Raw genomic sequence first — 21,161 nt, forward strand, 5'->3', positions numbered from 1 at the left:
CAACCTTGTATAATGTGTCTAATGAAGAAGAGTTACTAATGTGGGCTTCATTCTGTAATTTAACATTACTTAAGTGGGAACTAAGTCAAAATAAGTACTTTTAAACAAAGTACGAAAAATGTTTAACTCTTATTAATTTTCTTTTTGTGACTTGCCTGAAAATGCTCCTTATCTTTCTTCAGCACATTTCTATTCCTTAGAACTTATTTGTAAAATCTGGAATATTGTAAGAGGAAAATCATGTTAGAAAATGAAAATTAACTTTTCTAAGGCATTGTTATTTACCAAATTATTGTAAAGAACTTCAGGAAGACATTTCTGTCTTTCAGCAAGGCACTACCTTGTTTTTATATTGTATTCTTATGGCAACATTTATGCAAAAGCAGCATTCTGAAGTTTTTTTTGTTTTTGGTTTTTTTTTTTTTTTCAACGTTTATTTATTTTTGGGACAGAGAGAGACAGAGCATGAACGGGGGAGGGGCAGAGAGAGAGGGAGACACAGAATCGGAAACAGGCTCCAGGCTCTGAGCCATCAGCCCAGAGCCTGACGCAGGGCTCGAACTTACGGACCGCGAGATCGTGACCTGGCTGAAGTCGGACGCTTAACCGACTGCGCCACCCAGGCGCCCCCGCATTCTGAAGGTTTAAAGGTCAAATTTAAAGCTAAATTTTAAAGTGATGAGCATGTTCACATAAAAGACCTCAAGAGAAAGATGAAGCACTATAAATTTATGAGTGATTCATTATTTTATATATTTTATTGTTTAGAAAAAGCCTTATAAACCATTTGGGACTTCGCATGTCAGAGAAGATTCATTTGTAGGTTTTTGTTGTACATAGGTATTATATTATTTCTTTTCCACCCCAATTTTTATCAGATATAATGGACATATAAAATTGTATGAGTTTCAGTTGTACAACGTAATGGTTTGATACATGTATATATTGTGAAATGATTACCACAATAAGTTTAGTTAACATCCATCACTTCACATATTTACAAATTTGTTTCCTTGAGTTGAGAACTTTTAAGATCTACTTTCTTAGCAACTTTCAAATATACACAGTATCTATAACCATACTCTCCATACTGTAAATTATATCCCCAGGACCTATTTACCTTATAACTGGAAGTTTGTGAATTTTGACCCCCTTTGCTCATTTCTCCCACCCCCTGGCCCCAGCCTCTGGCAAATACCACTCTTCTCTGTGTCTATGAGTTTATTTTTTTTTTTCAATCCCACATGTAAATGAGATCATGCAATATTTGTCTTTCTTTTTCTGAGTTATTTCACTTGATGCTTTAAAAGTATGCTATTATTTCACAATAGTAATTGATGAGCAATAATCTTATATATGCACAGTTCCCTTTCACGAGAGCAATGATTCCCCCAGAGACCGTATGATGATTTATAACTCCAATATTTGAGAAAGATACTAAATTGGCTTCTCTAGAAATCATTACGTTAACTGAACTGGCGTCTCATTGATGCCTCGACTGCAACTTTCCTGGCTGCAAACTGCAAGGAAAAACCAACTCATTTCATTGTAAAAGAAATTTGTGATTTAGAAAGGTAAAACAATGTACCCACAATGGCTTTCTGATGAGAATATACTTTTGACAAGAAATATTTAAAACTTTGAACTAGGGGCACCTAGATGGCTCAGTCTGTTGAGGTCAGGCTCTTGATTTTGGCTCAGGTCATGATCTCAGAGTCGTGGGATCCACCCCCACTTCGGGCTCCATGCTGAGCGTGGAGCTTGCTTAAGATTCTCTCTCTCTCCCTCCCTCTACCCCGTCCCCTGCTAGCACGCTCTCTCTCTCACTCTAAAATTAAATAAATAAATAAATAAATAAATAAATAAATAAATTTGAATTCATCACCTCAAGTCTAATGAAGAGTACTGACAGTGATATACCATAGTTGCCAATTTTGTATTCTAGATTACAAACCCCTAAGGTTGTCTACAGAGAATCCTGTCCTTGGAGGCTCATAATGATATTAGAAAGGTGTTTCAAATTTGTTTGCCCCTTCTGTGGAGTAAAGACCTTATACTTTCATACCAAGAATATTAAACGATTAGTTTGGTATTTTTTCTATTCACTTGACTAGAGGCCAGATCAGATTCTATTAGTATGACAACGAAAACACCAGCCTCAGGATTAAAATCATTATGGCTGCTTACTCAAAGTTTGAAGAAAAATGATCTGCTTCATCCCCTTTATTGATGGACTTCTGATTATGTGTAGACATTTAATGTTCTAAGCACTTTGTGTAAATGAATCCATTTGCTCTTCACACCATAGTAGAAATTACTATCATCCTCATACACATAGAGGAATAACAAAGAAGAAGTAATAGCAGAAGCACATCGTTTCAGGATCAGCATCACAAGCAAAAAGACACGAGGGAAGAGAGACAGATGTATAAGCCATGTTGTAGGAAAACATGGCAAGGGCACACCATGTTAAGAACTGTAGGCAAAAGTTAAGGTTTACTAACTAGGAGTGAGCTTTGACTAATATGCAATTTATCGGCATATTTAGTAGTAAAGTTGACTTGTAACTCAGAGGAGCCTGGGCTTAAATTCCAGTTTTACTCTCCATCAGTTATATGACTTTGTACAACACCTAGCCCTCAATTTCTGCATGTACAAGTCAGGTAATAAAATTATGGTCGTTGTGAGACAAATGAAATCAACTAATTAAATGAAATAATGTACATTAAGTTGCTTAGCACATTTTAATGAACTTCTATATACATTACTATTTATTTTTAGCTTGTTGATGTCATATTTTCTTTATTGCTTTTTTTTTTTCAACGTTTATTTATTTTTGGGACAGAGAGAGACAGAGCATGAACAGGGGAGGGGCAGAGAGAGAGGGAGACACAGAATCAGAAACAGGCTCCAGGCTCTGAGCCATCAGCCCAGAGCCTGACGCGGGGCTCGAACTCACGGACCGCGAGATCGTGACCTGGCTGAAGTCGGACGCTTAACCGACTGCGCCACCCAGGCGCCCCTCTTTATTGCTTTTTTAATATTGGTTCCTAATTTCCAGTAACATTAACTACTGCCAGATGCAAATTTCATCATTATTTTTAACATGACAATTTCTGGCTCAATGTTTCTCAGATGACTATAGTTTAATGCCAAAGATGATACTCTGGCATTTCACCCTTTCTGCATCATAATAAACTGGAAGAAAACATTCCAAATGGGGCTAATAAGTCTATTTAGAAAGAAACACTAACTCAACCAGTTATTAACTGTGACTTTGTCTCTTTGTCTCTTTGTCTCCATTTTCCTCTCAATAAAATGCAACAATCATTCTTAGTCAACCCCACAGGTGTGATATAACATTCAAATTAGCTAACTCATTTGAAGACTCTTTGAAAGCTGGAAAGGCTTATATACATATTAGGGAGTAGGAGAAGTAGAGTGAGCTTTGAAATCCAGTTCAAGTTCAGTTCAAGTCCTAGGACCTTATCTACCTGTGGCAATTAGGGCTCATTTACCCTATTTGATCCTCAGTATTTTTAACTAAATTTGGGAAGAATAATAGCTAATTTCAAAGGACTAAATATTACTGCCAAATATTTTTTTTTTTGACAGAAGTGTATCTTATCTATAAATCAAATTGTCCCTAGGACTAGGACACTGTTTTGTGACTTCCTCATATGCTCCAGGCTCTGCTATGACCAGCACAAGCCAACACATAGTAAACAAAAAACAGAAACAAAGAAAACAAAATAAACATAGGTAGAATTGTGATCACTATTCTCCAACCTTTTTGTCAATATCTACCTTGAGTCTAATAAGTTCCTAATGTTGAAGGAAGGAAGTTCATTGGAGTCTGAAAATCAGAATGAAAAGAAGATTTTTTTGTAGTCCATGACGATTTAATTATGTAGCACAATTATGAAAAATGAAAATGTGTTTACCATGGCACAATTTCACTGCATTAAAGTTGTGTAGAGAATGGATGACAGCAAGGCCTAGACAGCTGTCATGAGCCCTGATGAAACGGGTGGACTGCCAGCACGGAGGGCAAGCATCAAATGCCGGCTTGGCCATGGGCTTCCGAGAAATAAAAAGAGCTGACAAGCCAGCCTGGTTTGAAGCAGGAAGACATTAGTTCACCACTTTAAACCAAAGGATTCAAAATGATGCTGAATATAAAAGGCAGGGTCACAAATGATGGTAGTAATGACTGTAATATGACAGATTGAAGAGTAATGGCTTACAATTGCATAGTAGAGAAACATCAAAGGATAAATTGTGTGAGAGTGTTACTTATATAACTATCACATTGGTGCATCTATTGCAATTATCTGGGAAGAGATTCATCTCAACTGTTAAACAAACTAAGTTACAAAGCAAATTGATATTAAATACAATTTCTTAGGTATGCTTTAATTTCATGCCTGTTAGAAATTTTGCAATGGGAATCGAGCGTTGGATAGTAAGTTTTCATTAAGGCTGTGAGGTTTGATAGCGCTGTCACTTATGTGAATAAAGCACTCAATGAATATTCAGTGAGTGTGTGGAAGAAACATGCTTTCATTGAGGGTTCCCAGTGCTCATTCCTCAAAAAAGATATATGTCAATAGCTGATTCATGAATTGCCTGCTTGTTACGTTTCTTGTAAGACTAATACCTTAAATCTGTGTTATCAAAACCTCCCCTGTATCTTCCAATGTTAAAAAAAAAAAAAAAAAATGTTACTTTGAGCAACTGAAGTTAAAGCTGGGATTAAATGGTCTGTTTTGCCAACATTTAACATAGCTTAGAGAGGGGGTACCTGGGTGGCTCAGTCGGTTAAGTGTCAGACTTCGGCTCAGGTCTCACAGTTTCTGAGTTTGAAGGCTGCATTGGGCTCTGTGCTGACAGCTGGGATCCTGGAGCCTGCTTTGGATTCTGTGTCTCCCTCTATTTCTGCCCCTCCCCCGCTCACTCTCTGTCTCTGTCTCTGTCTCTGTCTGTCTCTATCTCTCTCTCTCTCTCTGTCTCTCTCTCTCCCTGTCTGAAAAATAAGTAATAAAAACATTAAAAATTATAAAATAGCTTAGAGAGGAGACCCATGAGCATCACCACAAGCCTTTGTGGTATTGAATGTGGCTTCTCTTCTTTCCTTCTTTGGAGCCCCTCTTGGTCCCTTGCCACAATGCACAGACCCTGGCCCTTTTCAGCTCCCAGACATGGGACTTGGCTGATGGTGAGGGCTTTGTTCCTATGCCTGCCTCTGTGAGAGGTAAGTCACTGCTTCAGTCGTCACTCTAGAGAGGCCTTCTTCAACCAACCCATCAGTAACTTCCTAGTCACATCATAGCCTTTTGGAACTAAAAGGACATTCAGCATGCTAACTGCAAAGTCATTCTCTTTAAATCTGTATTTATTAGAATATTTCCTCAAGTCTCAGTGATATCAAATTGTCAAAAATACTCAAAAAGACTCAATTTTGAAAAAGGTCACAATTTGCTTCATTTAAGTATGTATAAATTTGTGTCTGCATGTGCTATCAAAGAGTTGTAGTCATAAGATATCATATTTAGATTGTTAGGTTTACTACTTTTACTTCCTTTTTAAACTAATCTTGTTCATAATCTTGATTTTTGTAACAATTTTTATATTAGGGGAATTATTAAAGTGGTAATCTTAGGTTAATGAACACTGAAGTTAGTATTTTTGTAATTGTCTTTGAATTTGCCTCAAAATTCTCAATTCTCCCAAAAGTTACTAGGAAACATTGTAAGAGACAACATTTTAAACACTTTGACTTTTCTTTTTCAATGTTTGATAAGAGGCAAAATGTTTCTTACTTCAGGTTGCTCTGGGACACCCCATTCATTATTCTGTGTGTTGTCTTTGTTACAGAGTATTATTAATAAGACTATTATTATTAATTTTATTAATTGATTATTAATCTTGTTAATTATTAATAAGACTATTATTAAGAATAATAAGACTTTGTTATTGGCCTTTGTTCCTCATTAACAAAATATAGCTAAGATTTCTAGGGCCATAAAACGAAACCAAATTCTCTAATGAATACTTTCAAACTGTAGCAATCAGTTATTACTCTAAAATGTATTTGTGGTAGAATTCAATATTTAAGATTTATTTCATTTGTTTTGTAACATTAATGATAATGGCAACATTTATGCTCTGACAAAATTAAATGCTATTTTTTTGATTATCTCATATGATAATTGAGTCTACAAAAAATTTTTGCTAGTTATTAAATGCAGCACCTTTTAGGGGATATGAAATTTGCTTCAATGAAAACCTTGAACTATATCATATGAAATAATGAACGCTCTAGAGAAAATTTACAGAAAAAGCAGGGCACATAGAGTTATTTTATGCAGTTTTTTCAGATTACTTAGAAAAAATAATATGGTTTAAAAAACAAAAATGTCAAGAAAAACATGAATCATTTGATTACTCTTTTTCCTCACAGTTTTGACTGCCTTCTTTCTACAAACATAGCCATAAATGAATCCTATGACAATTTGAAAGGGGCCAGAAAAATTAAAATGGAAAATTGAAAGGATCGGAATTGGAAAGCAAAGGAACTTTGAGATAGCTTGACAACTTGTCAGAGGTAATTTATTCAGTAATTTTACCCAAATTATACTTCAGTCCTATTTACCACAAACAGAAAAACATGCTGCATGTGGATAGCCTCACATACTTTTTACTGGGGATGACACCAAAGTTTGTGAAAAAGTACAGTTCTAAAAACAAATGAACTAGCTTAAAAATACATAGATGAAAGAACAAAGTTGATATTAGTTCAGGGCAATAGCTTTCAAATACCAAGTATATCAACTAAGTCTAACCTAATTAGGCAATGTAGGAATTGCTGAAAAATATTGGCAACTTGCCTAAAATTTTCTTTAAAAGTCACTAACCGTATTATTTTGTTACTTTTGAAGATGCAATAGATTGTCAAAGTTCAAGAAGTTATTGATTATATTGGATATCCAGGAGACTGCATGTGGAACATACATGAGTACAAATAGAAATTTCTTTGAAAATACTGACATTATTCTCTGAAAGCAGAGCTAGGCAGATTTTTAAGTATTTTGGAAAAGGGATGCAAGTTTCTTGAAGACAAAAATCACCTTGTTTGCTTAGTTCTTCCCAGTGCTGGATGCACAGAGCTGAGCAAATTAAAAACTGCATGCATCACCAAGACTCACAGGCTAATTTCCAGGGAGTAGTTATGCTTTCAATTTGATGTTCCATAAATATCTATTTATAAGTGCATTAAATGCAGAATGGCCAGGGATTGGGCCTTAATTTGTACAGAAAGCTGCCTATAAATTATAGATAATTGATTTTGCCACTTTAAAATCTGTTGAGCATTTCTTGGACTCATTCTGTTCTTGATCTGAAGCTGTATAAATTAAGAAGATTTCAAATGCAAATGTACTTTTTTTTCTATGCTATAATACTGACAGCCCGAACCACCCTCTATCAGAGGGCATTATTATGTACTCACTGTCTAAAAACTTAAAAGAATAAAAACTTCTGGTTTTGATTCACTTCCAGATCCAGGTATCCCTGTATGCAGCATCTGCTATCGTAAGCTTTTTGCATGGGTTAGGAGAAATATTTTTAAGACATTAATGGTTTCCTGTTATATAGCACATGACTGACAGCCAAAGTTTCTTGATGGCAGTTTTCCAAAGCAAAAGAGGGCAGGTGAGTTTTTGTTTTGTTTTGTTTTTATTGTTGTTGTTGTTTTGTTTTCTTTTGTTTTTGTTTTTGTTTTCCATTTTCTATTTATCCAAATTTATTTCCCAAATGTATCAGGTTCCCATGAAGAGTCCATTTCATCATGTGCCTTTCCGACTAGAATTACCCCAGTTTCAGTACATGATAGCTTTGTTTCCTTTTTACTTACAGCTGTAGAAGAATTAACCCATTTCTGGAGTAGGTTATGCTGCACTCATTGCCTTATTCATATTGTATTTCTAAAGAGATATTTCCCTAGATGTATCACTTTAGACTTCAAAGTCAGGTATATCGATAAAACTCTGTTTTTGGCGGCGCTCTGACCCAAGATCGTGTGAATAATGGAAGAGAAGGGTGACCCGAGTGAACAGATCGCTTGAGCAAAATGGAATCTTATTTTGAGCAACGTCTGCACCATACACAATGTGGTTTCAATTTGAAATCTGGAACTCAGCGACATTGCCAGAGAACTTAGTGCATTGTTGGTTATTTTATTTGGGCTAAAATGGCACACAGATTAAGATCCTAACTTTCTGCCAGAATACCAGGATGACTGTACTTTATACTTTGCAACCTGATTTGAGGGTTTGGTACATTGATTCATAAACTAATAAAACCAGAAGTATCCAAAATGGGCCACCTGGAAATTATCTGCCTTTATGCGTGCTTTTTTTTTTAACTGTGCTTTTAAATATTCTGGGGGTCTTTTTGTTTTAATTATAGTTCTTCAGATATGGAGATTCTCTCACAAATGATTTCAGTGTATCTATCTTGAACATATCACACACTGCATGAGGGTATGAAGAGTCTGTCATTACTCAGCATATTCCATTATTATGGGCAAAGAGTCCTTAGCTTACCTATATGATGTGAGTTACACATTGGTCAGAATCGCCTACATGAATCCTAATGTAATTATGAGTCTGCATATGCACACTGCACAGTACATGAAAAGACTTCATCCAAGAGTTTTTATGGTAAATGGCAAAAGTATGACTTTAAGTCTTAATCCTAGTGCATCACACTTCACTTGAATTTGAAAAAAGTTGTATTAGTGTTGCAAAGATGAAGGCTAACTTCACTTACAACAAAGACTCAGTATGAGACATTTGGACAAGCCTTAGTTAACTTGAATTCAGACAGATTTATCATTGTGTCTTAGAGATATTTTATTTGCCATCACACTCCCCACCAATATAAGTCTTGTTTTATTTGAAAAATTTTTCTTGCAAATGAGCCACTTCACAAAAATAGAAGTCAGTTTTTAAAATTAAATTTTCTGGGATTCTAATCAGTAGATATCTCATACTTTGGATATGTTAAAATCTCAGCAATAAGGAAGCAGACTGCCTTATTTTCAGACATCTTAACTCACTTCCTGTGGATATGTCTACACATTTGGCTTCATCCCTGAGAATAGCATGAATCAATCAATGTTAGCATAGACATTTATCTCAGTTATACATGTCTCTCCTTTTGTCTTCTGGATCTTAGGCACCAGTGCAGAATGAGGTCATACACACTTTCTCAGGATCTACTTTGCATTTAGAGAGGCTCTTATTTTGCAAGATAATGCACATATACAAAGATTTGGTTCAATGGTAACCTCTCTGGGTAAACTTTCTGGGACTGTTCTGAATTATTATTCTTATTTTTGATCGTTCATCCCTAAGATTTTTGTGGTGCAGCCTTTGCTGATGTGTAGACAAACATCTGGCCCTTGACTCTCTGGCTGCTCCTCTAACATGGAATGTTCTCCTATTCTGGGCTTCCCCATGCCATTGCCCCTACCTGCAACAGCAATATCCATGAGAACCCATGACTCGCTCTTCTGCCTCATTCAGCTTTCTGCTCAAACGTCATCTTTCCAGAAAGGTTTTCCTTGATCAACCCGACTAAAATAGCCTACACATTCCCAAGTCAGTATCTAGCCCTTTGCCTGCTTCAGTTGACCTTCTAGCACTTGTTTTCACTAGATCCCACACTATAATTATTGCTGTATTTATGTATTGTCTCTCTCCTTTACTAGAATGTAAGTTCCATAGAGGAAGATGCTTTGTCTGTTGTCTTCACTATTTTATCCCATGATTTAGAGGAGTGCCTGGCATGCAAAGGGCACTAATTACTACTTGTGATTAAATAGATTTTCCCAGGACCCTGACCTTTTATATCTCAATTAATTTCTCTGTTGAGGGAGAATATTGTACTTCATGGTCTTTAGGCCAGAATATATTTATTTGCAATGATTATCATAGATACATAGATTATGTTAGGAGAGAATTACTGGTATTTATTCGTACACACCAAAATTTATTGGAACCTAATGCCTTTTCCCTCATTAACAATGAATGAAAATTTTAGGGGTGCTCACTCTGTTAAGCGTCTGCCTCTTTTTTTTTTAATTTCTTTTTTAATGTGTAGTTACTTTTTAGAGACAGAATGCCAGAGGGGGAGGGTCAGAGAGAGAGGAAGATACAGAATCTGAAGCAGGCTCCAGTTTCTTAGCTCAGCACAGAGCCCGATACAGGGCTCGAACCCGCAGACAATGAGATCATGACCTGAGCTGAAGTCGGACACTTAACTGATTGAGCTGCCCCGGAGCCCCAAAGGTGTCTGACTCTTGATTTGGGCTCGGGTCATAAGCTCATGGTTTGTGAGTTTGAGCCCTGCATCAGTCTCTTCATTGACAGCTGCAGAGGCTGCTTAGGAGTCTCTGTCTCTCTCTCTGCCCCTCCGTACTCTCTCTCTCTCTTTCTCAAAATAAATAAATAAACTTAAAAATTTTTAATTAAAAAATAAATGAAAGTATTGAACTCATGTATAACACTGGTGTATACCTTTTGGACTGATAAACTGTTAAAACTACTGGCTTGGCTCAGTAGTAGTTATCATATATATTAATGATGTGACATTTCACACAAAGTATCTTTAAGGAGTATTTACTAAATTAATTTAGACTTTTTATTTCACACTGAAAGCTCTAATAAATATATGCTAAAATATATTTTATCTCTAGTCTTGTTTTTCCTAGGGGAACGTAAATTCAGTCATCTTGAAATGTTAGTCCTTTTAAAATTAAATCTATAACAGGGGCACCTGGGTGGCTCAGTCGGTTAAGCATCTGACTTTGGCTCAGGTCATGATCTCACGGTTCGTGGGTTCCTGCCCCACGTTAGGCTCTGTGCTGACAGCTCAGAGCCTGGAGCCTGCTTCAGATTCTGTATCTCCCTCTCTCTCTCTGCCCCTTCCCCACACAGGTTCTATCTCTCTCCGTCTCTCAAAACTAAATAAACATTAAAAAAATTTTTTTAAATTAAATCTATAACATAAAATAGGGAAAAAGTGGATTGCTGCGTTGCTGTTTCAAAATTTTGAAGTCATTTTCACTTATTGCAGATTAATTTTACTATAATGTTGAATTCAAAAAAATAATAAAAGCATTTTAGTGAAAATAGTGCTTTATTCTTAGATGGAATGTTAAAATCACATGATGATATATTTTATTTTCCATTATAAATAAAATATTTAAAAGGGGCATAACTTTCAGTGGTTTAGGCCAGTTATATTTCTCATCAGCCTTGATGTTGGTAAACATTGTGAAAATGACATGTAAGACAGAAGTTGTGCTCCAGGCCCTTTTGATCTTTCATTTCCTTAAAATGATTTTAATTGATCTGATAAACTATTGATGATATTAACCAATTTAGAAATTTCCAGAAACAGCCTTGAAAACAACAGCAACAGCAAGAGCTAAGTGATCAGAGACCTGGGCCGTGTTGCCACTCTAAACCCATGGGTCTTGCGTGGTCACGTGCTTTTCCTGACATGGTGCTCATGGAGGCATTTTCAGTGTGCATTTCAGCACTGAAAGAAAGTGCTGTTCTCCACAACACAGTTTCAGGAAGAGACCCAAAAACAAAGACTGTATTCCAGGCCATTCAATAAACTATTGCAGGGGCTGAATAAAATTCTGAGGTCATGATTTTTACACGTGAACGTGCAGCTCACTACTCACCGTTAATTTTGGAGGGTGTTTACCTTGTCAGTTTGCCTATAATCCCTCCCCACATTCACCACAGTGCATGTTCTGTCACTTCTGTAGTTCAGTAAAGTATTAAACTCTATTTCAAGTGAGACTTTCATTCCATTCATTTCTGATTTGTTTTGCTCCAAGTATTGTTCTTGCTTCAGTGGAAAAGATTTTTAAGCGGAACCAAAGACTAGAAGTTTTCTTATAAAAATCCTATCTTATTCCAAAATTGGGATTGATTAATCAAAGGAATAATAATTCTCTATCTCACAAAGAACTCTTAGAGAATTAGAATACAGGATCTTGGCATCATGTTCGGAGGCCTTAACCCTTAGCTATAATGATGGTTATCATTTTTGCTTTTAGCTCTGTTCTCAATTATAGCATTTATATCCTTGAGGACATCTTAAGCTGCTTCAGAGTTTCTTGAGAAAAGAAAAGTATTCTGTTTTGAGTTACTCAAAGCAATCAGCATATTCCCATATTTGGCACATAGTTGGTTCATAATACTAAAATTCATAAAAAAATACTAAAACATGTTGGCTCATCACAGGTGACAAAAAAAAAAAGAAAGAAAATTAGATTAGTGTCTTACGCTCAGTCTCTAAACTACACTGTAGGAATGTTATAATTTCGATTAAACCCACATTTTATTTCCTATTCTGAAACAAAAAAATAATCTCATCATTATTAAATGACAAAATAATTCTGGCATGTATCTCAATCTGTTGGTATTAATTTAAAAATACTGTACTTACTAAATTGTTTACGTATTTCATGCACTAAAAACTTTTACATATTGTTAAAATTTTCAATACAGCACAGCCAACGTTAGAGGATAATATTCTGAACAAATATTCGCTATGGTGCAGATATTTAATAGCAAAAAGTTCTGAGACTGTGAGGCAATTTGCAGAAATCCAATTATTTCAGATGCAACTCTTTGTACACAAATGAATCTTGTTCTGGACTAGTCCCTTCTGAATTGTTTCACTCTTGGTGACTATTTAAAAGTAGAGGTTTGTCTTGGCCAGGATAACATGTAAAAATGTGTTTAGAATTTATGCAGCAGAGTGATCAATAAATTAAACACAGGTATGTGTAGCAGAGATATCAGTGTCATTTTTCTGACCCACCATCCGACCTAGAAAATTTGGGGCTGGGTCCTTGGAGAAAATGAGAGCCAGACATTTTTCCATAATTAGCTTTAATTCATTGCTGTTCCTAAAACTCTAAGCCTGGTCTAAAGCTAGCCTTGAGTGAGCATACTCTGCTGGGGATGTCCAAACATTTATTGCCTGAAGGCTTAAACCAGGTTCATAACAAACTTAATCCCCAAAGACCCAACCTCGTCTAGACTCATTAGGCTCTAGGGAATTTCAAGAACTCTGACAGGTAGGAATGTACTAACATGACCTTAAAATATCTGCTCTGGCAATTATCCATACTCAGGTTTTTTAAAAGAAAATGATGCTTCTCGTTTGTAGTTCAACTTGCAATACCCCTGTTGACAAGTAGAGATTATTCAAGTTGGGCGTAAAAGAGTAAAGAAAGATGAAAATACACTGTGAATGCAAAGTATTTTAAATAAATATTTTAATTCTATTGTTGGCATTTACAAGTAGAAAGCATACAGTATGTTACAAATATCAAAATGTGAAAAATATGAACGTTACATAAGTAACAAATGTAAAAAAAGTATTTTCTTACCTTCCCTGAAAGTAAGAAAACTTTTCAGCATAGGAAAATATCAGTATCAAAAACACAGCTTAGGTGTAAAAAAAAGTTTTTACACTGTATTAAAAAATGATCTACAAAATGACAGAAAGAAAGAAGAGTTGAAATTTGACTTTATATAAATTATAAAAACTGGGTACTTGGGGTAAACTTCAAATGGCTGAAAAGTCCAATCATAGGCTTTCTTTAGGTCGATTCTTTAAAATTTTAAAAGCATAGAACATTTTTCAATAAATAACTTCTAAAAGTGTCTCTGAGAAGCGCTGCTGAGAACATCATTCCACGGTAGGAAGGGAGCAGTGTTCTAAGGATAATAAGCAGTCATTTTGTTCCTATTGGAAGCCTGATGAAAGTCAGATGACCATAATTGTTCACAAAGAGAGAGAGAGAGAGAGAGCAAGAGAGAGAGAGAGATTCGGAAGTTTTAACACAATTTTGTAAGAAACTTCTAAAGTGCTGAACAAAATGACTTCCTTTTAGTACCCACTGTCATGTAAAACCTACTCAAATATCAGACATTTCTGAGCAACATCAAATATGGAATCTACAGCTCTGGAAAGTGTTAATACTTAGTCTTTCATTCAAGAAGAGGAAGGCTCTTTCTACACTTTACAAGGATTGGTTAAACCCCAAGGATCTTGCAATGCAAAACATAAGGATGATAACACAATGGAAACAATACACATACCCCACTGTGAAAGCACAAATTCATTTCTGCAATGGCAACGGTATTCATTTCAAAAATCACAAATCAAACATTGGTAAATAAGAAAAAAACTTTCCGAACGCTGCATGCCACATGACTAGTTACAAAATACGATGCATGCAGGAAAAGAAATTCAACCAAGCATATTTAAATTAAAGACTTGTTTGGAGTCTGTTTCAGCAGCATTGTGGTTATTATTTTTTAAAGTTTCCCTCCAACACCAGTCCATACTGGCCTCTTTCGCAAATGGAATACCCCTTCGTCGGCAACCTTATAAGGGTTTGAGTGTTCCTTGTTTTTCTGTTTTTCCAATGCCAGTACATAAAGTTCACACATACTGCTCTGCTTCCCCATCTTTGGGGACGGGCTTAGCTGTCCCATTCTTGCCTTCTTCGTTTGCTGCTGCTTTTTCTGGGAGAGATGCCAAATCTTTAAAAACATCTACATAATGGCCAAAGCCAGGGCCCCAGTTCAAAAGGTTGTCCCAGTTGAAATTCCCTGCTTGCTGCCCAAGTTTCAAGGGCAGTGTGTTGTCAGCAACCCCTGGTGCTGCTGCCTGTGTGCCCCCAGGTCCTCCCTCAGCCCTTCGGCCATGGTATCTTCTAGGCTTCAGTCTGGCTCCATAATTATCTTCGTCATCTGCATCAGATTCATTGACTTGAGATAATTTGGGCATCCTGGAAGTATATACCATTGGCTTTTCCCTGTCATACTCCATCTCTGAGCAAGTGAAAGACTCATGTGAGTCACTATCAGAAGAAGATTCTGGAGCTGGAATGCCATCTGCTGGGTTCCTTGTTCTGGACAATGGCCTTCTGCAATCCTCTTCTGAAGAAGACCTTCCGTGATCTGCACTGCAGATACTTGGGTTTCTAGGGCGAGGGGTGTTTAGCCTCTCCACCTCTTCAATCGAGAGTCCTACTGGAGGGGAAGATTCCAAAGGAATCTGCCCAATTGGCTGCTTTAAGCGACTCCCTGGTCTAGAACCGTGAGAGGTCATGGCCTGAGGACTCTTACTTCTCCTTCCCAGCCTTGTGGCATAGTTGAAAATGCCAGGTTGGCAGGTATCAGCATGCATTTCCAAAGTATTTCCATCTCTTATAGGAAGATGCAATTCCCTGGCGGGACTGTTCCTATAGAAAGTAGAGGACTTTGAGAAAGGGGCTGGGCTGTGTCGAGACAGGGGGTTGGGGGTTGGGCAAGCTGAATGGCTCAGGGAGCTGGTTCTCAAACCCTGACCGTATGAAGGTTGGTAAGTCAAACTGCTTGCTCCTAAGGGCATGGGGGATTGCCTCGCAAAGCCTAGGGGACTATGCCTCTGGATAGAAAATTTAGGTGTGTGGCTGCGGAACTGCTTGTAGTGTTGGATGATGTCTGCGTCTGAAGGGGCGATGCTGCTGGCGTTGTCAATGTCGTAATGCTCTATCTCTTGCTCCGGCGAAGCCAAAGGGGCGCTGGGGATGGTTTCTGAGCTGTGGGGAATATCAGTCTCATCGTAGATGAGGTAGGGGTTTTCCCGCTCAATGATATCTGGCTTAGGGTTCCCCTCGGGCTGCTTCCTCACAGTCATATCGTCCCCGTAGGGGGGGATATTGTCTGGGTCATCAAAAGCAACATTCTCGCTTCCCTTCTTCTTCTTCTCCTTCGGTTTCTTCTCCTCTTTAGGGTCTTTTGTCTTCTTCCCCCTGCACTGGTTACACAGAATCAGGCTCAGGACCAGGAGGGCCAGGACTGTCGCACAGCTGCCCACGATGGCAGGCACAGCCCACAGAGGCAAGGAGATCTCTTCGGGAGCCTGACTCAGAACACAGACATGCCCTCCAGGGCTTCCAGCTTTGCACACTTTCCCCTGAGGACAGAGGACCCCAAGACAAGCCACCACCGTCTCACAGGTTCTCCCTGTGTGGGACTCTGGGCAACTACATGTGAAGCCAGAGTGCAGGCCCGGCTCGCAGCTGCCCCCATTCTGGCATGGGTGGGAGGCACAGTCTCCAGGGGGAACGCACTTGTAGGCATACCACTGATTAATGCACAGTAAGTCGCCCCAGCAGGGGTTGCTGGCACAGATGTTCGGGCCACGACAGCCAATCTTCACTGAGGGGTCCGTCTTAGAGATGGAGGCCAAGCTATGCTTCCCACTGAAAGGAAGACTTTCTCCACCATACAGCATAGAGGCAATGCAGCCATCAAAACCTGTAGGGGGGAGAAGGAGCAGTAAGGCATTTTAGAGAAAATGCTGCATTTAAAACACTGCACCATTGAACTATGGTCAAAAGAAGCCTCCCAATCACATCACAAGAGCTAAGAAACCACAGTCTCAGAGCCATCAGCCAGTCCAAAGTCAATAACTCTGTGTGTCTTACGACATAACTTAGTAAGATATATAAGATTTCCATGACAAAAGTATGAAGAGAATTGCTCAGATACTGCTCTTTCTGAAAATTTATAAATGACTCAGACAGGCTAGATTTTCTTTTACTCCCTCTTTTATTAATTTGATTATCTATTTGTCTTATTTTTATAGTATACATATATCAAGAATTGCATACATAGAAATAAAATGTATTTAAAAAACTTATAAAGAACAAAAAAAATAAGTTAATAGCTTTTTTCTCAATTTTTTAAAATTAAAAAATATTTTTAAAGGGAAAGAAAGACAGTGCAAGCAGAGGAGGGGCAGAGGCAGAGAGAGAGAGAGAGAGAATCCCAAATAGGCTCCATGCCCAATGCAGAGCCTGACATGGAGCTCAATCCCATGACCCTGAGATCATGACCTGAGCCAAAATCAAGAGTCAGTTGTTTAACCCACTGAGCTGCCCAGGTGCCCCTAGGCTAATAGTTGTAATCATTAGATCATGCATTCTCAATGGAGGTGATACTGCTCCCAAGGAGTTGAACATAAGTTCTTGAAGAGCAAAGGGAAAATCTTAGGTATTACAATGGTTTGCAGTCATCTAGAGGGAGGCTATAGAGTATAACTGTGGCATGAACGCTTCATGAGGTGGGACAGGCAGAGTTAGGAAAACATATCTTAAATGGCTCTTTAGAGGGTAGTAATTATTATTATTTCTTAAGGTTGAGAAACTCTTTGTTGAACTTGAGTGTGTTAATATTGCTAATGCCCCTGTCCCAGAGCCCAAGAATTGATTTTGACACTAACAAAAGAGTATGATCTACTTCGGCTTATTTCTTAAAACATCCAAATGAATTATCGTCCATATTCTAAAATAAGCTAAGTATATAAGAACAACTTGTGACCTGAACTTATACTTTTGTGCCTTAAGTCCATCACCCTCCCCTGCATTTTCCAATTTTCTTCGTATTTGATATATCCTACCACCTTAGTGACATTTCCATCCCTGATACACTTTTTCCATAAGGTTCTGTAACATCTGCTTTTGTTCCTACTCTACAGATTGTTTTTCTATGACTTAGTCTCTTTCATGTTTCATTCTCCTCTCATCAACCACTGACTCCTAAAGTTGCTCAAGCTAAGGCTCCAGGCTTTCTTTTTAATCTACCCCTTCATGTTAGGTTATCACATCCATGACCAGTACATCAGTTACTTGCTTGACTCTGCTAACTCTTAATATGTATTTCCAGCTGGTGTCCATTCCTGATTATAGCCCATCTATCCAAAAGTCTTTCTCAAAGGTGGTGCAAACGCCAGGTGCCCCAAACCACCATTTTGATATTTCCCATAGACAGGCTTCTCTCTCCACTGCTCTGCAGTTTCCTCTTTCAATGGTGCTGCCCTTTTTCTAGTTGACAGGTCAGAAACCATCTTGAATTTCACCACGATCATCAACAGTTTGATTTACTCTAATTCCTAAAAAAAATTTCTTCCCCATTTACTTCCCTCTAAACTCCTCTGCCACCACACTAGTCAGAACTCACATAATACTTTGCCTAGATCACTGCAGTATCATCCCAGCTAATTTATGCAAGCCCACTCTTGTCTCCACCAATGCATTCTCAATGTTGTAACCTGGAAGATCTTTAATATCGCTACCTGTCTAGTCTTGACACTCCTAACATAAATTTTTTATTGACTTCCCACTGTCCTGAGAGTAAACCCAAAAATGCAACATGGTCTAGGAGGCCCTGCTTCATTCTTCAACTTCCTTCATTACCTGATGACATCAGTCTCCAATGTGCTAATAGGTCAGGTTCTATGATTTTTATCTACTTTTTGTTAAGTTCCTATCAATGTAAATTAATCTTTCATACTCTCCCATCTTCATCTTCACAGTTCATTTTAAGTACCAATAGTCAATTTCCCATGGAAATTTCCCTTTCTCATTTTTTGGAAATCTCTTAGAATTCTATATTCCTTCTTCACATCCTTTTTCATATTTTAAAATAATACATCTAGTTGTATAATGGTTTGATCAATGTTGCCTTCCTTACTTGGCCATGTTTTGTATGAGGAGAGTAGCTATTTATTTAGCCCACCATTGTACTCCCAATGCCAAGTACAGGGCTCAGTAATATCTGCCATGTGAATGGACACATGAATGAATGGATAAATAAATGTTTGATGGACAAGGGAAGAACCATGGGATGAATTATGAACTTGGTAGAACAAATGTAAATGACTAAAATAAAGTAAGTGATGACCAATAGTTTATTATAGACTTTTTTTCGTTTGTTTTATTTATTTTTGAGAGAAAGAGAGAGAGAAGGAGAGAGTGAGCATGGGAGGGACAGAGAGAGAGGGAGACACAGAATCTGAATACAGGCTCCAGGCTGTGAGCTGTCAGCATAGAGCCTGACATGGGGCTTGAACCCACAAACTGCGAGATCATGACCTGAGCCGAAGTCGGACACTTAACCGACTAAGCCACCCAGGTGCCCTTATTATAGACTTCTTAAAGATAGTTATGAGAGACTTAGAATAGTCATAATGGATATTATCAGAAGTCCAACTACTTTTATAGGAATAATTTTACCTTTCCTTTGCTCAACGCAAGCATTTTTTACCTGTGTGGGAATCTCGATGAGCTTGATTGGGTGGAATTCCTCCAAGAGATATAGTGAGTACATCGAGGCCACCAAAATCCTGTGTAGGGTGGATGATATCTCTGTTATATATTCTGTCAATGGACAGTACTGTGGCTGTTCCATTTTTTCCGATTAGAAAAGTATGCCAGTGGCCATCTGCAACATAAACTTCAGGAATATTTCTCTCCACTTTCCCAGCAATTCCTGCATCTGATGTAAAATGTACTTTGCCATTTTTAATCTGTAAAATGTATTAAAATAATGCACAATTAAGCTATGATGTGCTTGAGTAAAAATAGAATAGAAATGAAATGAAACTTACAATATTGATCAACTGAAAGCTAACAGGCTAGCTGAAAAGTCTGGCTATATCAGAGCATACTTACCCATACTTCCTCTACAAATTTAGGTAACATATACCTTCATATTTAATAGTTTTAATAGTTTTCAAGTTGTTATTATATTTATACCTAATTTTTTAAGATGCCTAAAATTATTTTCTGGAACACAGCTGAGATAATAATGGAGTGAAAACCCATTTCAAGATAAGTAAAATATACCCTTTTGTAATTACTTATAATTTAATCACAACGACAAGTATAGAGAATCAATCAGTTCAGTAAATGGTCCACAGTGATCGAAAAATGTTAAAACTACTTGCAAAAAAAGAAGCATCAATGCTTAGGCAAAAATGAAACATAGTTGGAAAAATAGACAAAAAGAAATTCTTTTATATGTTATCTATTATGCACTGGAATTTTAGAAGAAAACATGCCTATTGTTTATATCATTTATTCAGATGAAAATTATGAGTGAATTCTTAATAATGAGGTGTCTGGGAAAGTCTTCACTTTGACTGCCTTTTACAATTTATCTAAGGGATATTTGGTTTCTCTGGCTTTGCCCAGTAGAACATTGGGTAACAGGATGCTCCTACTCCAGTTTCCAGCTACCAAGTTTCCAGTATTCTGAGGAGACACTTTAGAAAATGAAATAATTTATGAGGCAACATGAACATTTGGTTCAGAGAGCATAATCCCATCATGCTGCCAGACAGAGCTGGTGCCTGGGCTGGGGGATGAAGTGGCACTGTGTATCAAATGACAGGAATGAATGGATGGATCAGTGATTTTGTCACTCGGATCAGATGCTATTTCTACATGCAACAAACACATCTGGTAGAACTAAAAGTCAGTTCATTTTTACTCTGTGGAAAATATGCCTAACACATTTACATACGTTACTCATACTGTAAGATTTTATTTAAAGAGTCTCTCTAGATGGTAATATAATTCAGTACCAAATTCAGATGGGAAAAGAAAAGAGAGTTGTGGTTAAATGACAATAACATTTCATCAAGTGAGCAATGTCTCATGAAACACACGTTGAAAATAGCAGCCCGTCATTGGTGATACCTAGAGTCCTTTTGGAAAGAAGCCGTGAGAAGAGCCCTCTCCCGGCACTGTGTTTCCCTCCTACCTGATCAAACCCTGGCATCCTTCTATTTGACCAAATCTGATGAGAGTCTTTAGAATACACCATAGAGTAGGGTGAACAAGAACCTAAGTGCCCATTGTAACATTCCTGATGTTCTGCTTCTCCCCACTAATACTCTACTCAGCTCTTGCATCCTTCCTAACTTCAAAACATCATGCTCACTTTTTATGTTCATTTTTGCTTGGTTTTATTTATCCATAGATTTATTTATTTATTTATTTATTTATTTTTGATCTAGACCTCCGAATCCCTCATCCCAACTCTGTACAATACATCTAGCCCCACTTAAAAATAAACACAAACAACAACAACAAAAAAAAACCTACACATCAAGAAAACAGGATTGATTTGGAACAGAAATAGAGTCCGTAATCTTACATTATTACAGAACTCTAAATATGGAGATACACAAAATGCCATAAAAGAAGGGAGGTTGGCAGA

The 21,161-nt window shown here is 37.4% G+C and overlaps 1 protein-coding gene across 2 annotated transcripts in view; it reads right to left on the minus strand.

Annotated features, from left to right (window-relative positions):
* Positions 1–13,355: 13,355 nt before the first annotated feature.
* FAT4 (FAT atypical cadherin 4) overlaps positions 13,356–21,161 on the minus strand; it is a 177,124-nt gene continuing 169,318 nt past the window's right edge. For both annotated transcript variants that reach the window (XM_086704263.1, XM_025921676.2), the window contains 2 exons: positions 19,203–19,464; positions 13,356–16,412 (listed from right to left, as the gene is read on the minus strand). In XM_086704263.1, coding sequence (XP_086560389.1) covers positions 14,548–16,412; positions 19,203–19,464 — 2,127 coding nt within the window. In that variant the 3' untranslated portion in view covers positions 13,356–14,547. The remainder of the gene's footprint in view (positions 16,413–19,202; positions 19,465–21,161) is intronic.

Source organism: Puma concolor, chromosome B1, assembly GCF_028749965.1.
Source record: "Puma concolor isolate L17-30 chromosome B1, mPumCon1.1.hap2, whole genome shotgun sequence".
Classification (NCBI taxonomy): Eukaryota; Metazoa; Chordata; class Mammalia; order Carnivora; family Felidae; genus Puma; species Puma concolor.